This window comes from Alternaria rosae (assembly GCF_020736505.1).
Source record: "Alternaria rosae strain MPI-PUGE-AT-0040 chromosome Unknown BKA58scaffold_1, whole genome shotgun sequence".
Classification (NCBI taxonomy): domain Eukaryota; kingdom Fungi; phylum Ascomycota; class Dothideomycetes; order Pleosporales; family Pleosporaceae; genus Alternaria; species Alternaria rosae.
In genome coordinates this window covers 2666144-2679737 of record NW_025763570.1, presented here as the reverse complement: position 1 = coordinate 2679737, position 13594 = coordinate 2666144, and the positions used below count along the sequence as shown (strand labels likewise).

At 52.8% G+C, this 13594-nt stretch overlaps 5 protein-coding genes across 5 annotated transcripts; 3 read left to right on the top strand and 2 right to left on the bottom strand.

Annotated features, from left to right (window-relative positions):
• Positions 1-246: 246 nt before the first annotated feature.
• Positions 247-1326, bottom strand: BKA58DRAFT_351064 (ankyrin repeat-containing domain protein; the record flags this gene model as incomplete). The annotated part of the gene is made up of 2 exons (XM_046168541.1): positions 817-1326; positions 247-754 (listed from the first exon to the last, which is right to left on the bottom strand). The coding sequence occupies exons 1-2, from the start codon at positions 1173-1175 to the stop codon at positions 247-249; spliced, it is 867 nt and encodes a 288-aa protein (XP_046031188.1). The 5' UTR covers positions 1176-1326.
• A 742-nt stretch (positions 1327-2068) lies between these two features.
• BKA58DRAFT_17380 (aminopeptidase I zinc metalloprotease-domain-containing protein) lies at positions 2069-4309 on the top strand. The gene is made up of 2 exons (XM_046165239.1): positions 2069-3297; positions 3346-4309. Exons 1-2 carry the CDS (start codon positions 2214-2216, stop codon positions 4095-4097), a joined length of 1836 nt encoding a protein of 611 aa, XP_046031187.1. The 5' UTR covers positions 2069-2213; the 3' UTR covers positions 4098-4309.
• Positions 4251-5631, bottom strand: BKA58DRAFT_17377 (uncharacterized protein). The gene is made up of 2 exons (XM_046165238.1): positions 5173-5631; positions 4251-5119 (listed from the first exon to the last, which is right to left on the bottom strand). Exons 1-2 carry the CDS (start codon positions 5228-5230, stop codon positions 4404-4406), a joined length of 774 nt encoding a protein of 257 aa, XP_046031186.1. The 5' UTR covers positions 5231-5631; the 3' UTR covers positions 4251-4403.
• Positions 5632-6689: 1058 nt separating this feature from the next.
• On the top strand, positions 6690-8091 carry BKA58DRAFT_17368 (translation initiation factor eIF 4e-like domain-containing protein). Its single transcript, XM_046165235.1, has 2 exons — positions 6690-6831; positions 6885-8091. The coding sequence occupies exons 1-2, from the start codon at positions 6794-6796 to the stop codon at positions 7915-7917; spliced, it is 1071 nt and encodes a 356-aa protein (XP_046031185.1). The 5' UTR covers positions 6690-6793; the 3' UTR covers positions 7918-8091.
• A 635-nt stretch (positions 8092-8726) lies between these two features.
• Positions 8727-13567, top strand: BKA58DRAFT_17308 (uncharacterized protein). The gene is made up of 7 exons (XM_046165226.1): positions 8727-8901; positions 9013-9242; positions 9294-9366; positions 9420-11041; positions 11087-11197; positions 11244-11423; positions 11472-13567. Exons 1-7 carry the CDS (start codon positions 8833-8835, stop codon positions 13429-13431), a joined length of 4245 nt encoding a protein of 1414 aa, XP_046031184.1. The 5' UTR covers positions 8727-8832; the 3' UTR covers positions 13432-13567.
• Positions 13568-13594: the final 27 nt, after the last annotated feature.

Genomic DNA, 13594 nt, shown 5'->3' with positions numbered 1-13594 from the left:
CTTCCTTTTTGTTGATACTTGCACCCTTACAGTTATCGCTGATTTGTGCTAGTATGCATCGCTTGACAGATCCGCGTCGATGTCAAGGCATTCAGTGCATCAATCGGTCTTCGTGTCGGGCGAAACTTCCACCTTCTCGCGGTACCAGCCCAGAATCCAGCATTCCTCGTACTGGTTCAGCAACAAAAACTTTCAAAGAAGAAATGGTGCTGTTCAGGGTAGATGATTGTATACGTGGTCATCACTCTACTCTAACAACCGCACAATATCCTCATGTCCCAATTTGCGAGCAAGATCCAAAGCCGTCAAACCCACCATGTTCCTGTACTCCTTGGACGCGCCTTTCTCTAAGAGAAATGAGACTGCCTCGGTATAGTGGTTATTAACGGCACAATGTAGCGCAGAGCCCCAACCTTCGTCCTCTCGTTGCGCAGGGATTATCTCTAACGTTCCGTACGGGTGTGCATTAGCATCGGCGCCTCGATCCAGAAGCTGCTGCATAATGTCAATGCTGCCTTCACTGGCAGCATTGAGGAGTGCCTTGGGCGCCTTTTCCAGCGATGCGTTATGTGCCAACAATAGCGCTGCCATATGCCTGTCATCTTTCCCACAGGCTAGCTCGAGCGGGTTGTTGTTCGTCTGGGTGCTCTCGTCCACATGGGCGCCTTTTGACAATAGATGCGCAGCAATTTTTAGGCAAGCTGTATCGCCATCGGGATATCCTGGGCCTGTCTCCGCGTAACTGACGGTGGATCTGTTTACCTGTCAGTTATGTCTGCGAGTCGAATGGTCTCCAGAAGGGTAGCGAAGGCTTACACAAGAGCGCTGCCAACATGCTCATAGGGCTCGTTGATATTCCAACCGTACGCCAGCGCCACATCGATGGCTTTCGTGTTCCACTCAATTTCCCCACGTGCCCCATCCAGAACCGCCCCGATGGTGCAATCAGTCCACCTAGCACCACGCTTGAAGAGCTCTTCGGCCATGTCGTACCGGGCCAGCCCCAATGCTGTGTCAAGGGCATCGCTCAATTCGTTACCCCGGCGCAAAGCATCAGGACCTTCAGCCTCGCGTTTCGACATCATATTATGTAGGGTAGCGAGGTCGTTGGACCCGATAGCGGCAAGCATTTGTGTGTTGAAGTCATCTTCACTGTTATTAGTAAACCCTGCCATTGCTTGAGTGATGTGCAAGATGAATTCTGAATGTGAATATCTTTTGCACCTGCGATTTGGAAAATGAATACTGCGGGCTTGGCAGATGGGATTAAGATGGCAAATTGGTAATGGGTTGGAGGGAAGAAGCCGAGGGCGGAAAGTCTTTCTAAGATGCTGTCTCTTTAGTGTAGCGCAGTCAGGTCGTACAAGGCGTAGCATACCTAGGTAGTCACAGCCCCAGCTAACCTGTCTAAATTCTGACGTAAGGTCTCACCCTCATGCATACAACGCCGTCGCGGGGTTTCCTTACTATGCAGAAACTAGCCAAGAATCACTTTTATTACAGTGAAGGTCATGATTATCTCTTGGTACTGAGGCAATAGTAAAGAAACCTAACGATGACGACGATGATGATTGCTATGATGGTGAGCACAACCAAAGCAATGCGAGACTCTTCACCGCCTGGATAGGCACAGATCGATCTTCTGCTCACCCAAACTAAAGCGATAGTAATAAAATCGTGGATTCTATCATGGTGGTAGTTCAGTAAGAGGCCGAAGGATGTAGACAACCTATAAATGATACACCGGAAGAAGCAAAAGAGGAGTTGTATCGGGCCAGGTTGGTGGTGATATGAGGGTGAGCAGTAGCAGTCAACACGAGTCGGGTGGTGTAGAAGTAAGTACCTAGGTATCGTCTCTACCGGAACGGGCTCAGGGTACCTAATCGTTGATTGTACCTCCTTGTATGCCGTACCTAGGTACTTTCGCGAATCAGCTGGTCCAACAATTGACACAGCTCGTGAAAGCGCTCGATGCAACGACAGTGGCTCTCATATTTGTGATGGTTCAAACTATTGAATTGGCTGATGGCGTTTCATAGCTGCGGCGAGTCGTCCGGAGCTTTCTACTTTCGGATAGCTTCGCCCCATCTGTGGCGCTGCTCAGATGGTAACTCCAGCTGTACTACAACAACACAGCCTCGCTCCCTGCCATCGACTCTTTCCCCTCTCTCGCTCCGTCTCGAGCTTCATCAACATTGTGCGAAACTCCCAATATGACGAGAAATCACCCCAGCCTTCGCAAGGCGGCTTCGAACGCGGACCTCTACGCTGATCCGTCACCGCCCCGCCCGCTACGGCATTCGTACTCCACGACACTTGGACGCGCTCACACAACCGCATCGCTACCTCAACGTCATCGGCAGGATCGAGTGACAGAGAGAGGATGGAGGAGCCGCGAAGCTGTTTCCGACTACCATAACCGGCACAGCATCGCCGCGACGTATCCCAACCTCATCGATGTTGAAGACGAAGACTACTCGCCGCCTTCGAGCTACCAAAACCCTCCCCCCGTACCGCCGAAGATACTAGAGGTTCCAGTTGAGCAAGCAAAAGAGGACGTCAAGATGCCTAAGCCAACGCCCTCTCATTGTTGGATTCCGGTGCCTGCTCGCTCAAAGGAAGATCCGGCACGCTATACGAAGCCCTTCACCGACTACATGACGCGTAATCCCACGATCTTCCACGCTGTCGATGCCGTCGCACAGGACCTGGAGAAGGATGGCTACAAGAAGCTGTCTGAGCGCGATGCGTGGGAGCTGAAGGCTGGCGGCAAATACTACGTTGAGCGCAACGGTAGCTCGCTCATCGCCTTCGCTATTGGAGACAATTACGCATCGGGCAATGGAGCTGCTATTCTAGCTGGGCACATCGATGCGCTTACAGCGAAGTTGAAGCCCATCTCGAACCTTCGCACTAAATCGGGCTACGTACAGCTCGGTGTGGCCCCATACGCCGGTGCACTGAGCGACACGTGGTGGGACCGCGACCTTGGTATTGGTGGACGGGTACTTATCAAGGAGAACGGGAAGATAACCACGAAGCTTGTCAAGCTGGACTGGCCTATTGCAAGGATTCCAACACTAGCACCTCATTTTGGTGCTGCCGCCAACGGCCCGTTCAATAGAGAGACGCAAATGGTCCCTATAATCGGTCTGGACAACAGCGATATTGGAAGTTCGTCGGACCATGGTGAGGGGAGCTGGAAAGCCAGTGTGCTGGGCGGAGAGGGCACCTTTGCTGCTACTCAGCCGGAGAGGCTTGTGAAGGCCATCTCAAGCGAACTCGGGGTCACGGATTGTATGTGCACTACACCCTCATGTACATGAAGATACTGACTAGAAACAGATTCGTCCATTGTCAATTGGGAGCTCGAGCTCTTCGATACGCAACCCGCCCAGACCGGTGGCCTCGACCGGGAGTTCATCTTCGCCGGCAGGATCGACGACAAACTCTGTTCTTGGGCTGCGATTCAAGCTCTCCTCAACTCGAGCTCATCCCTCTCAGCCTCGTCCCAGATCCGCATGGTCGCCCTCTTCGACGACGAAGAAGTCGGCTCGCTACTCCGACAAGGTGCTCATGGCAACTTCCTCCCCAGCGTCATGGAGCGCATCGTCGAAGAGTTTGCGTCTAACGGAAAGACAAGCAGCGCTTTGAGCAGGACATATGCAAACTCTTTCCTCGTCTCCAGCGACGTGATCCACGCCGTGAACCCAAATTTCCTCAACGCGTACCTCGAGAATCACTCTCCGCGTCTCAATATCGGTCCTGCTGTCTCTGCGGACTCAAATGCGCACATGACGACTGACGCTGTCTCCACTGCTATTCTGCAGCGCTGTGTTGATCGCGATGTCGGTATGCGCAAGGTCGACCCTAAGCTTCAAGTCTTCCAAATCCGAAACGATAGCAGGAGTGGCGGCACAGTTGGACCAATGCTGAGTTCTGCGACCGGTATAAGGTCGATTGATTGCGGCATTCCGCAGCTGAGTATGCATTCTATCAGGGCGACGACCGGAAGTTTGGATCCTGGTCTGGGTGTCTTTACTTTCCAGAGTTTCTTGGAGAACTTTGAGAGTGTTGACAAGGAGTTCAGGGCATAGAGTGTTGTTCAAGTTGGATAGCATACTGGGTACAGAATCACAACTGGTTTACACGTCTTACAATACAAATCGGTGACCACATTCCTACAAACATGGTTGAATCAGAACGTCATTCATTGAACAGACTACGAATCGAAGTATTTCAAATACTCCGCGGCCTTGATTATAGCGCCGGAAATCCGAAAACTCCACCTTAATGCCGCCAAAATCAATTCGTGCAACGCCGCTGGGCGAGCTTCGTACGTACTCTCGGGATCGACCTTGGCTACCGCTGTAGTTGGATGCCCATAGCACAGGAAAATCCATCTATTGAGCATTGGGTCGTGTCGGCATTTCCTCATCTTCGTCATCTTCCGGGTGACCAAGCAGATCCTTGACGTTCTTCATTTCATAGTGCTTCTTGCGCAACTCTTCAAACTTGCGATGCTTCTCCCTCTCCTCCTGGGTGGCGTTGGGGAGGAGCTCGCCGTGGTAGCCTTCATCTGTATCCATGCCCTCTTCAACCATGACCCTCTTCTCGCTCTCGGGCGTCTGCGAGTGTCGTGCCTGCAGCTCCGGCTGTCCCAAGTCAAACTCGGGTATATCCTCAATCTTAGGTTTCCGCTTTGGCTTGTCCAGCTCGTCCACCTTGAGCTCTTCGGCGTTGAGCATTTCGACCTCTTCTTCGTCCTCGGTGGGATCGTACTGCTTGGCGTATGGTGTCTTGGGCTCATCAATCTTCATGGTGCTATCGCGGTTCTGCTCATTCAGGTAAAGGTTGGCCTCGTCCCACTTGAGCTGCGGGCTAGTCTCGTCCGCGGGGTCAATGCCCGACTGGCGTCGGGAACCGATGCCGCGCGGGTTCGACGAGGATCTTCGGTGAGCGCCAGCATTGCGCAGCGTGTTTTCCAATACAATTTCCTTCTCTGACAACTCGCGACCCAGCTGCGGCCGCTCGGATATGGGGCTTGCGGCCGGCGGAAGCTCGCTAGTGGGGGACGTTTGGGAGTCGGCGCGGTACGAGCTAGAGTTTTTGAGGATACCTGGCCTTGTTAGCCATGCGTGCACCAGGCGGCGGGGTATGGGAGAGTCCCACCCTTAGGTCGCTCAGGATGCGAGCTCGGTGAATGCAGTTCGGGAGATTGTCCAGTCATGTTGATAATGTGGGAGGGGTTTTGCGACAGTAGACCGTTGGTGTGGGAGGCTGAGAGGCGGAAGAAGCGGGCTTTGTATGGTGGTGGGCAACAGATGAGGCGACGGCGTTAGTTTAGGACGGCTAGGAAAGCAATGCGCGTGGTGGGGTGCGTTGTCCTGTGAACGGACGGAAAGTATGACGTAGGCCCCAGTACAACCGCACCCCGCACGCGTTCTGATTCATATGCAGGTGCGGCCTACAACCCCGGTCACTATAGCAGATGCAGAGGTTGCCGCGGTTATTAAGACGTCTCGATGCATCAGGGAAATGTCCACCTATTGTGGTCTGTGTGAGATACTTGGTCGCAAGCCGCCTATGGGCAAAGCACACATGAGAACATCACCTGTTTTAATCTGATATTGCTTTCACTCCAAAAGAAATTTGTCATTTTAATGCTTTCCACATCCTGTATCGGAGAACAAGCGGCTCTACGGCACCTAGCGTCTACGAGAGGTGACTGTCAAGCGATGCAGCCAATGTCCGCCAAGACTTTTCAGCGTGTTCTAATGTTAGAGCTTTCTCAAACCGCGACGCGCCTGACGCTACTCGTACCGGAAGACATACAAGGCGGCGAGATATCAGGTACTGAGATACACGGTGAGACCACAAAGGAACCAGTGCCCAACGTTAGCGGCTATTCAGAGTCAATTCACCGCCTGAGAAGCGCTGTATAGTACTGCTTAGTCGTCAATTAGCGGAGATTCCAGAGGTACCTGATAGACGCGTGGCACAACTGTGGGCTTCAGACTTTGCCTTAGAGCTTCAAGCTCAACCAAGAAATCGCAAAATTGCGATAGTGTACATCTGGCTGAGACTCAGACTACCAGAAGTGGTCCAAAGGACCTAGTCATCACAAGCCGCGTCGCGAACGAAAAAAATCATGGCGGCACACATACAGAAGAGACTGAGACAGCTTGCAGTCTCAACGCGTCGCGCGCGTGACAAAATAATGTCCCTGCTTTCAGGTCATCACCGCATCATGGAAGCCACCGAAGCGGCCCTCGTGATGATGGTTTTAGAAGAGGATGGCTCGTTCTGGGCCAGTTATCCGAGTTGCCAGCTGAGTAGGATGTGTCGAGCTGGCAAATGATACGAGTCAAAGGCCGGTGTTGAAGAAGAGAAGAGGACGGGCGCACCGGCGAAGAGAATATCGAGCTCGGTAGATGACTAAGCCACATCCCTGCCGCGGAAGGCGCGCGCCTGAGCTGCAAGTGCCAACCTCTCAAACGTTTTCTCAGTACGCACCACCATCCGCCATTGCACACGATACATCCCACCACGCTCGACATTCGCAGACCCCCGCCTTCGCCACATCTTTCCGCACCATCATACCAACAACACGTGACAGACTTCCTTCTCGCAGCAAACATCCACCATCACAAACTACACCCCGCATATCTTCGACGCACATTGGCCGCTAGCCCGCCAGCTCCTCTGCTGCTTGTTCGCTCGTTACTCCCACCAAGCCTTGGATATTTAACCTTCTTGCATTGTATTATATACTCGTTTGACACTGCTGCCAATGGACAACAGGGATAATCTCTGGACTCGGCGCTCCAAGTATGCTCCTGCGTCCCCGCATCTTTGTTCTCTCCACTGACGGCCGCCAACAGCACCAGCAAGCTCTCCCTCTCCATGTCACATTCGGAAAGTAACAGCGAAAAATCCGAGCCGCACCAACGCACCGTCTCCGCTACCAAACGCTTTGGTGGCGACTCGTCCCACGGCGGTCGAAACCCATTCAACGCTATATCGCCCTTGACACCCGGTGGTTTAGCGTCACCCACAACGGGGGGCTCTTCTGCGTTTGGGCTCGGCTCAGGCGCGTTCGCTTCCTTTGGATCTGCGGGAAAGGCGCCCAAAACGCCTGGCACTGCCTTCGACTTCAAAGCAGCCGCCATGTCGTCGCCCACGCCCGCGACACCTTCTGATAAAAAGGACAAGCCCGTGAGCAAGGTCGTCAACAGCATACGCAAAGAATCCATATCCACGACCTCAATACCAGACAACACAGCGAGTCCCTCTGCGCCGCCAGATTTCAATGCGCCATGGCCGCTCAAATACACATGGGCGGTATGGTACCGCCCGCCTACGGCCAAGAATGTCGATTACGAGAAGTCGATTGTGCCCCTCTGTAAATTCAGTACGGCGCAAGAGTTCTGGAAGGTCTTTTCCCATCTTAAGCGTCCCTCGAGTCTCCCCTCCGTTTCCGATTACCACGTGTTTAAGCAAGGCATACGGCCGGTATGGGAGGACGACGAGAACAAGCGAGGTGGCAAGTGGATCATGCGCCTGAAAAAGGGTGTGGCTGACCGCTACTGGGAGGACCTGCTAATAGCACTCGTTGGAGATCAATTCCTGGATGCCGGGGAGGAGTTTTGCGGCTTCGTCTTGAGCGTCCGGAGTGGCGAAGATGTCTTCAGCATCTGGACTAAGAGTGATGGAGTGAAGAATGTCAAGATCCGGGATACAATAAGGCGGGTCCTCAAACTGCCGGAGGGGACCAACATAGTGTGGCGCAGTCACGACGACAGTATCGCCCAAAGATCGGCCATCGATCAAGCTCGCCATGAGAAGAGCCAGCATGAAAAACGCAGAGTAGTGTCTACGGATGAGTCACGTGAGAAGCCGACTGCTGGTTCCTAGGAAAATCTCAGCCTAGCGACGGTCTCCAGGCCGACCCCGGATCAATCGCAAAGCCAACCGTACGACTTTTGTATTTGCCGCGGTCGCCCAATGGCTGACTCACGCGATCGTTACCCGCACCGTATGCTCCAACGTGTCTGAACAAAGGCCGCTTCGTGTTGTACTGGATGCGGTTTGCAGGTTGGCTGTCAATACTTCCGGCGCTTTCGACCGAGCACCGCCTGTACGAGGAACTGCTAGCTTCTGTTGCTGAGTGAGTCGCATGGGGAGACTGTCCTTTGCCGAGATGCACCCCAGGAACAGATACCGTTAAGGTATACACCATACTGTTATCTGTAAATGTGTTCATTACATGACCGCGAGTACCTTCTGGGTCACGTCAGACCTCACAACTCGGAAATGTAGAGCGCGCTCGATTGGATACGTCGCTGAAAGGCTGGCCAACGTTGGTCTACATGTGCATGCTTCACGTGGCACATACAGGGCCCTAGCCTCATTTCTGTACATTGTATTTTTACATAGCGAAGCGTAGGATCTCAGGTAGCACCAAGCCCTGAAGCCCGCCTGTCCACAGAGCGAGGTATCGAAGAAGAATATGTCGCATTGACTTGTGACTATGAACATATCACCAAATTCCACAACATGACCTCATGTGACGTGCCCTTTGTTGTGACGCACCAATTTGGCTTCGAGCTCGACGTCGCAGCTGGGCTGTCGCGTCCCTGCAGCGCGCTGAAGCGCCTACGTCAAGGCGCACGGACGTATCGCCGACGGGTCGTTCTCTGGCGCACCTTCACCTCCGCATGCCCCACGGTGCGCGTCTGCGCTTGTGCAGTTCCCTCACGCAGTTCCGAGGTCACCCAGCCTACCAGACGATGCTACTGCCCGCCGCTCTGCCACCGCAATGCGACACCAATGTTCACTAACATATTCAACGGCATACGAGCCGCTGCCGAAAGCTCTTTCGGACTCACCAACTCAGACGTACGCGCCTTTTCCTTGCTCGACGGCTCGACTGCCGCAGACACTCCGACAACTGCACTCTCTTCTCATACCGAATTATCTGCGCCTCCAGCTAACGCCATGTCGCCGCAGACAGACGATGTCGTCCCCCAGTCGCCCTCGGGTCCTGGCTTGCCTCCCAGTCCTTTCCTCGAGGAGTCACCGCCCGCCACGAAGGCCTCGCGCGTCCTCATAGACCTCTCTTCGCCCAGAAAATCTCCAAGCCGAACTCCACGCAAACAGGCGCATTCGGAAATGACCCGCCCAAGGCAGCACGTTACAAAGAGGAGCGAGGATGAGAAGCGGTTAATTGGGGATTATTCGTAAATCACCTTGGTACACGGAACCGAGGAAAGAGACTAATGTTTGCGAAGTAGACCTGCAGATGCTGTTAGCATGCCCGACCCATCGACTTGGATGCCGAAGAAGCGCGCTACGACTACAAAAGTATGCATACCACCACCTGTCTGTGCCTCGAATATTGTACTGACCCCCACCAGCCGGGTTCAAATAGTGGCTTCAAGCCCGTAGACACGATGCATGCAGGACCCAACGCGTCAGGCCGAAAGCCTCTTACGTACGGCAAGCGCGATCGGCTACAGCCGTCACTGATCGGCCAGACGCATGGCGCGGGACAGGTTGCCTACCTTCAGCATAGAGAAAACAGAGCACCTGCAGCAACGGCTCGTCGTCCTTCTTCCTCAGAAAATCAGGACCGACGGTCGGATGGAGCCACGCCTGCAAAGCGTAGGAGGATCGATGATATCATATCACTTGTTGACGACGACGACGAAGTGGTGGAAATATCTCGAAACGATCATGATACGTCTGCTGGCACGTCACGGGAAAGGCCGCGCTCTGCCTGGTCTCTACATTCACAGATGAGCAACGGGAGCGAGACCACAATGGGCGATTACAGGCCACCTCAAGCTACAAGCGAATTCCGAGAAGCGGACAGTCTCCTTAGACCCTCCCAAAAGAAGCCAAGGAACTCGAGTTTCAACACAACCAAAGGTGGCATGCGACGCTCTCCTCTCACCGGTGGTTCTCTGTCGACCAGCCCCGGCGCACACACTCCTCGGCAGACTATATTGCAGACTTTCCAACAAGGTGAATCGAAGCAAAGTCCTATGAAACACGACCAAGCCGATAAAAAAGGCGACATAGTCACGTCTCACTTCTTTCCCGATGCCCGCATCAATGAGTCAACATCAGATTGCACAGAGAACCAACGTGTAAAAGCTGAAGACGAGGATCTTCGCACCCGACACAAACCAGTGCCAAAGCAAGCGGAATCTATGGTTGATAGCTACAGCGCAGATGAGCTTGCCATCACGCCTCCGCAACAAGGCACCAAATCTGTTTCGAAGCAAAAGCAAAAGCAGACTGCAAACAGTGGGGTAAAGCGGAATGCCCGCGGAAGGATTGTAGAGGAAGTTTGGCCACTATCGTTTGCACGATCATATGACTTTGAGGGCCATGGATCGACAACCAAAGACGGTCATGCTACGCTGCTATTGAGATGGAAGAAAGACGAGGGTTTACGTGTCCAGACTTGGGATCCAGTGGATGGTCTTTATGATTGCAAGTTCGTCATCAAACCTAAAGACATCAACAAAGTATATGCGGACGACACAAGTCGCATTCGATTGTTGGGGCCTCGTGCGACCGACGGCAACATCCTGAACTTGGACCTGGAGTTTGCTGATACTGCCGATTTCTTCGTGTTCCGCAATGACCACGCAGTGTTGATGACGCCAGGCGGGAAGTGTATCAAGAAGCCGGATGATTACATGATCCAGCTTTTCAACACACCTCTCCCACCGAGAAACGAAAAAGTGGGTACGTCTGCACTGGTGAACGATTCAACAGCGGGTTTGGAACAGCCTCACCGCGAAAAAGGCCATGGAGCATCGAAAACACCTCTATTGGATCAGCTCAAGGTCGCTGCACACCATCCCAGTACTGATGCTAAACTCGACGCGACCACCAAGAGTAAATCACTGACCCGCCCCCTACGTTCAAAAAGATTGGCTCCGATTAACTACGTCGAAGACACGCCTACACAGTCGGATGTACCCAAATTCTCGGTCGAGACTGGACTTGGGCAACCCTGGACTAGGTAAGTGTCCGTGTGCTTGCGCATGACTTCGCTAATCATCCCAAGATCTCTCGAGTTCGGCGAAGGTCGTCAACGCGCGATAGTGCACTTTGATGATCTGCCCCGCCTAGATGAGGAAGAATTTTTGAACGACAGCCTGATCGACTTCTACATGATGTGAGTGCGTGCCTACCTAGCCAGCAACGCCGCTAACTTTCTCCAGCTACCTCTTTAAGCAGCTCAAAGTGCCTGCTGATAAAGTGTACTTCTTCAACACCTACTTCTTCACGAAGCTTACCGAGAACTCTGGTCGGAAATCTATGGACTACAAGGCTGTGCAACGGTGGACGTCTAAGATTGACATCTTCAGCTACGACTACATCGTTGTCCCTATCAATGAACAGTACGTCAAAATACCACGACAGTGATCGCTTATGCTAACAGTTTATAGGGCTCATTGGTACCTGGCGATCATCTGCAATATGTCGAAGGTTCAACGCAAACCGATGGTCCAAGACTTCGATGAGTCTCAGGCAAGTCCACACGATCAAGCAAGCGATTCAGCCGTGACAGGCACAAGCCCCGAGAAGCATGCGACTACGGTACAGAAATTAACCTCCCCAGAGCCAAGTGCCATCAGTGAAGAAGCAATAGCGGCCCGAACGATTGATGAAGAGCCGATGCTTTTTGATGAGGCGGCACTCTCTCTTGTCGACCGCGACGATACTGGGACCGAACCCGCACATCAATCAGAGAATACCCAAGCAGATCCAACATGCCGAAATCAAGATACAGAAACTTTAGCTGTGGCTGAAACTAGAAACACACACCCAGGAATATTGTCTCACTCCCAGTTCACCGTGTCTTCTGCAAGGAAAAAGGCAAAACGCAAGCCTATAGCTAAAAGGGATCCCGATCAGCCTGTCATTATAGTGCTCGATTCTCTTGGTGGTAATGCCCGTACTGGAGCGGTTCGCGCTCTCAAAGACTGGATAGCAGCGGAGGGTGCAAACAGGCGTGGTATGGAGGCTGTCATCAAAGAGAACGGCTATTACCCCAAGAGTACACAGGTTCCAATGCAGAACAACTTCACCGACTGCGGTGTTTACCTACTTGGCTACATCGAGAAGTTCTTCCAAAATCCCGATGATTTCAAGAACAAGCTGCTGACTGGATCCATGTCGGCTCAAGAAGACTGGCCGGAGCTGAATCCATCAGAAATGAGGCACAAAATGCGTCAGATCATATTTGATTGCTATAAGAAGCAGGAAGATGACAGGAGAGCACAGAGAAAGGCGAAAAAAGGCTCTGCGAGCTCAAAGACATCACCAACTCCGGCAACGTATAAACCTGCGGATCTGGGCAGACACAAATCTGATGAGTTACCCAGTGAAGGATCGAAGCTCGCACTCTCGCCGAACAACACAGGCGCGCAGCCTACATCGCCACGAACTCATTCACCTTCTCATCCTCCACTCAGACTTGCATCGCCGTTCAATTTTGATACGAAATGTGCTTCTGCTGTCGAGCAAGCACCTCAAACAGCTGTCAGCAAGGTGTCTGACTCGCCACCTGTGCTCACATTTCCTGCGAAGCAGGCCGTTGGTACTCCACGGTCAAAAGCGATACCGAGACGCCACAGTCCCGAAGTCCGCATCTCTAGCAGAACGCCCCAATCACATGAGTCTATGCACAAGGGACAGATCACTTCGAACAGAACGCCACGCCAATCCAAAGAAAACGATCAAACTAGTCAGATACCCGGTACATCGAGCCCCAAGAAGCGCCGAAGAGACGTTAACGATAATGATGGGATAAAATCGCCAACAGCGAAGCGCCAGTTCATTAGGTTGCCCCAACGACATCAAGACAGCGATATGGAAAGTGAGCAAATAGCTTCGCACAGCCGAGAGGGCAGTGTCCCCGAAGCACCTATTGAGATCAAAGACTCACAGGAAGCCAAAGTCATCAACGTCGATAATCGCCAGCAGGTGCAGGCAACTTCAGCTGCTCAGCGCAAACCCGCATCACGTCATGCACGTCCCAGGGAAGGGCTCCGTCCTTCACCTACGTTTGAAGAGGATACGCGTTTGTCGTACAGCACAATGACTAAACATGGTCAACACGAAGGTAGTCCTGTGGATAGTGCGCTCCGGACAAAGCTGGACGAAGACGACTATGCTAGGGACAACGCCCGGCGTTCAGAAGCACCTGCTCCTAGCAACACGAATGTGGCGCTGGAGCGTAGAGAGGAGGGATCTGATCCAATGGAAGGGATCTCGCAGTCCACTCACGATCTGCAACTTGATGGAGTCAACGACGGATCTGTGGTTCAAGAAACACCAGAACCTGAGAAGAGGACTACAACCGTACGAACTGGATGGTCCAGGGACAATCATACCCTTCTTTAATTGCTCAACATGAAGCTTGTCTTATGTTGTTCTGCGTGCGCCAGCTCAACATTTTACTCAACACATCTATACCTATCTTGGTTTCACAAAGGCGTCATTTATCAGGGACTAGTGACGGGGTCTGCAATGCTCAGCTGTGATCTCGGAGAACAGCATGTCGCAA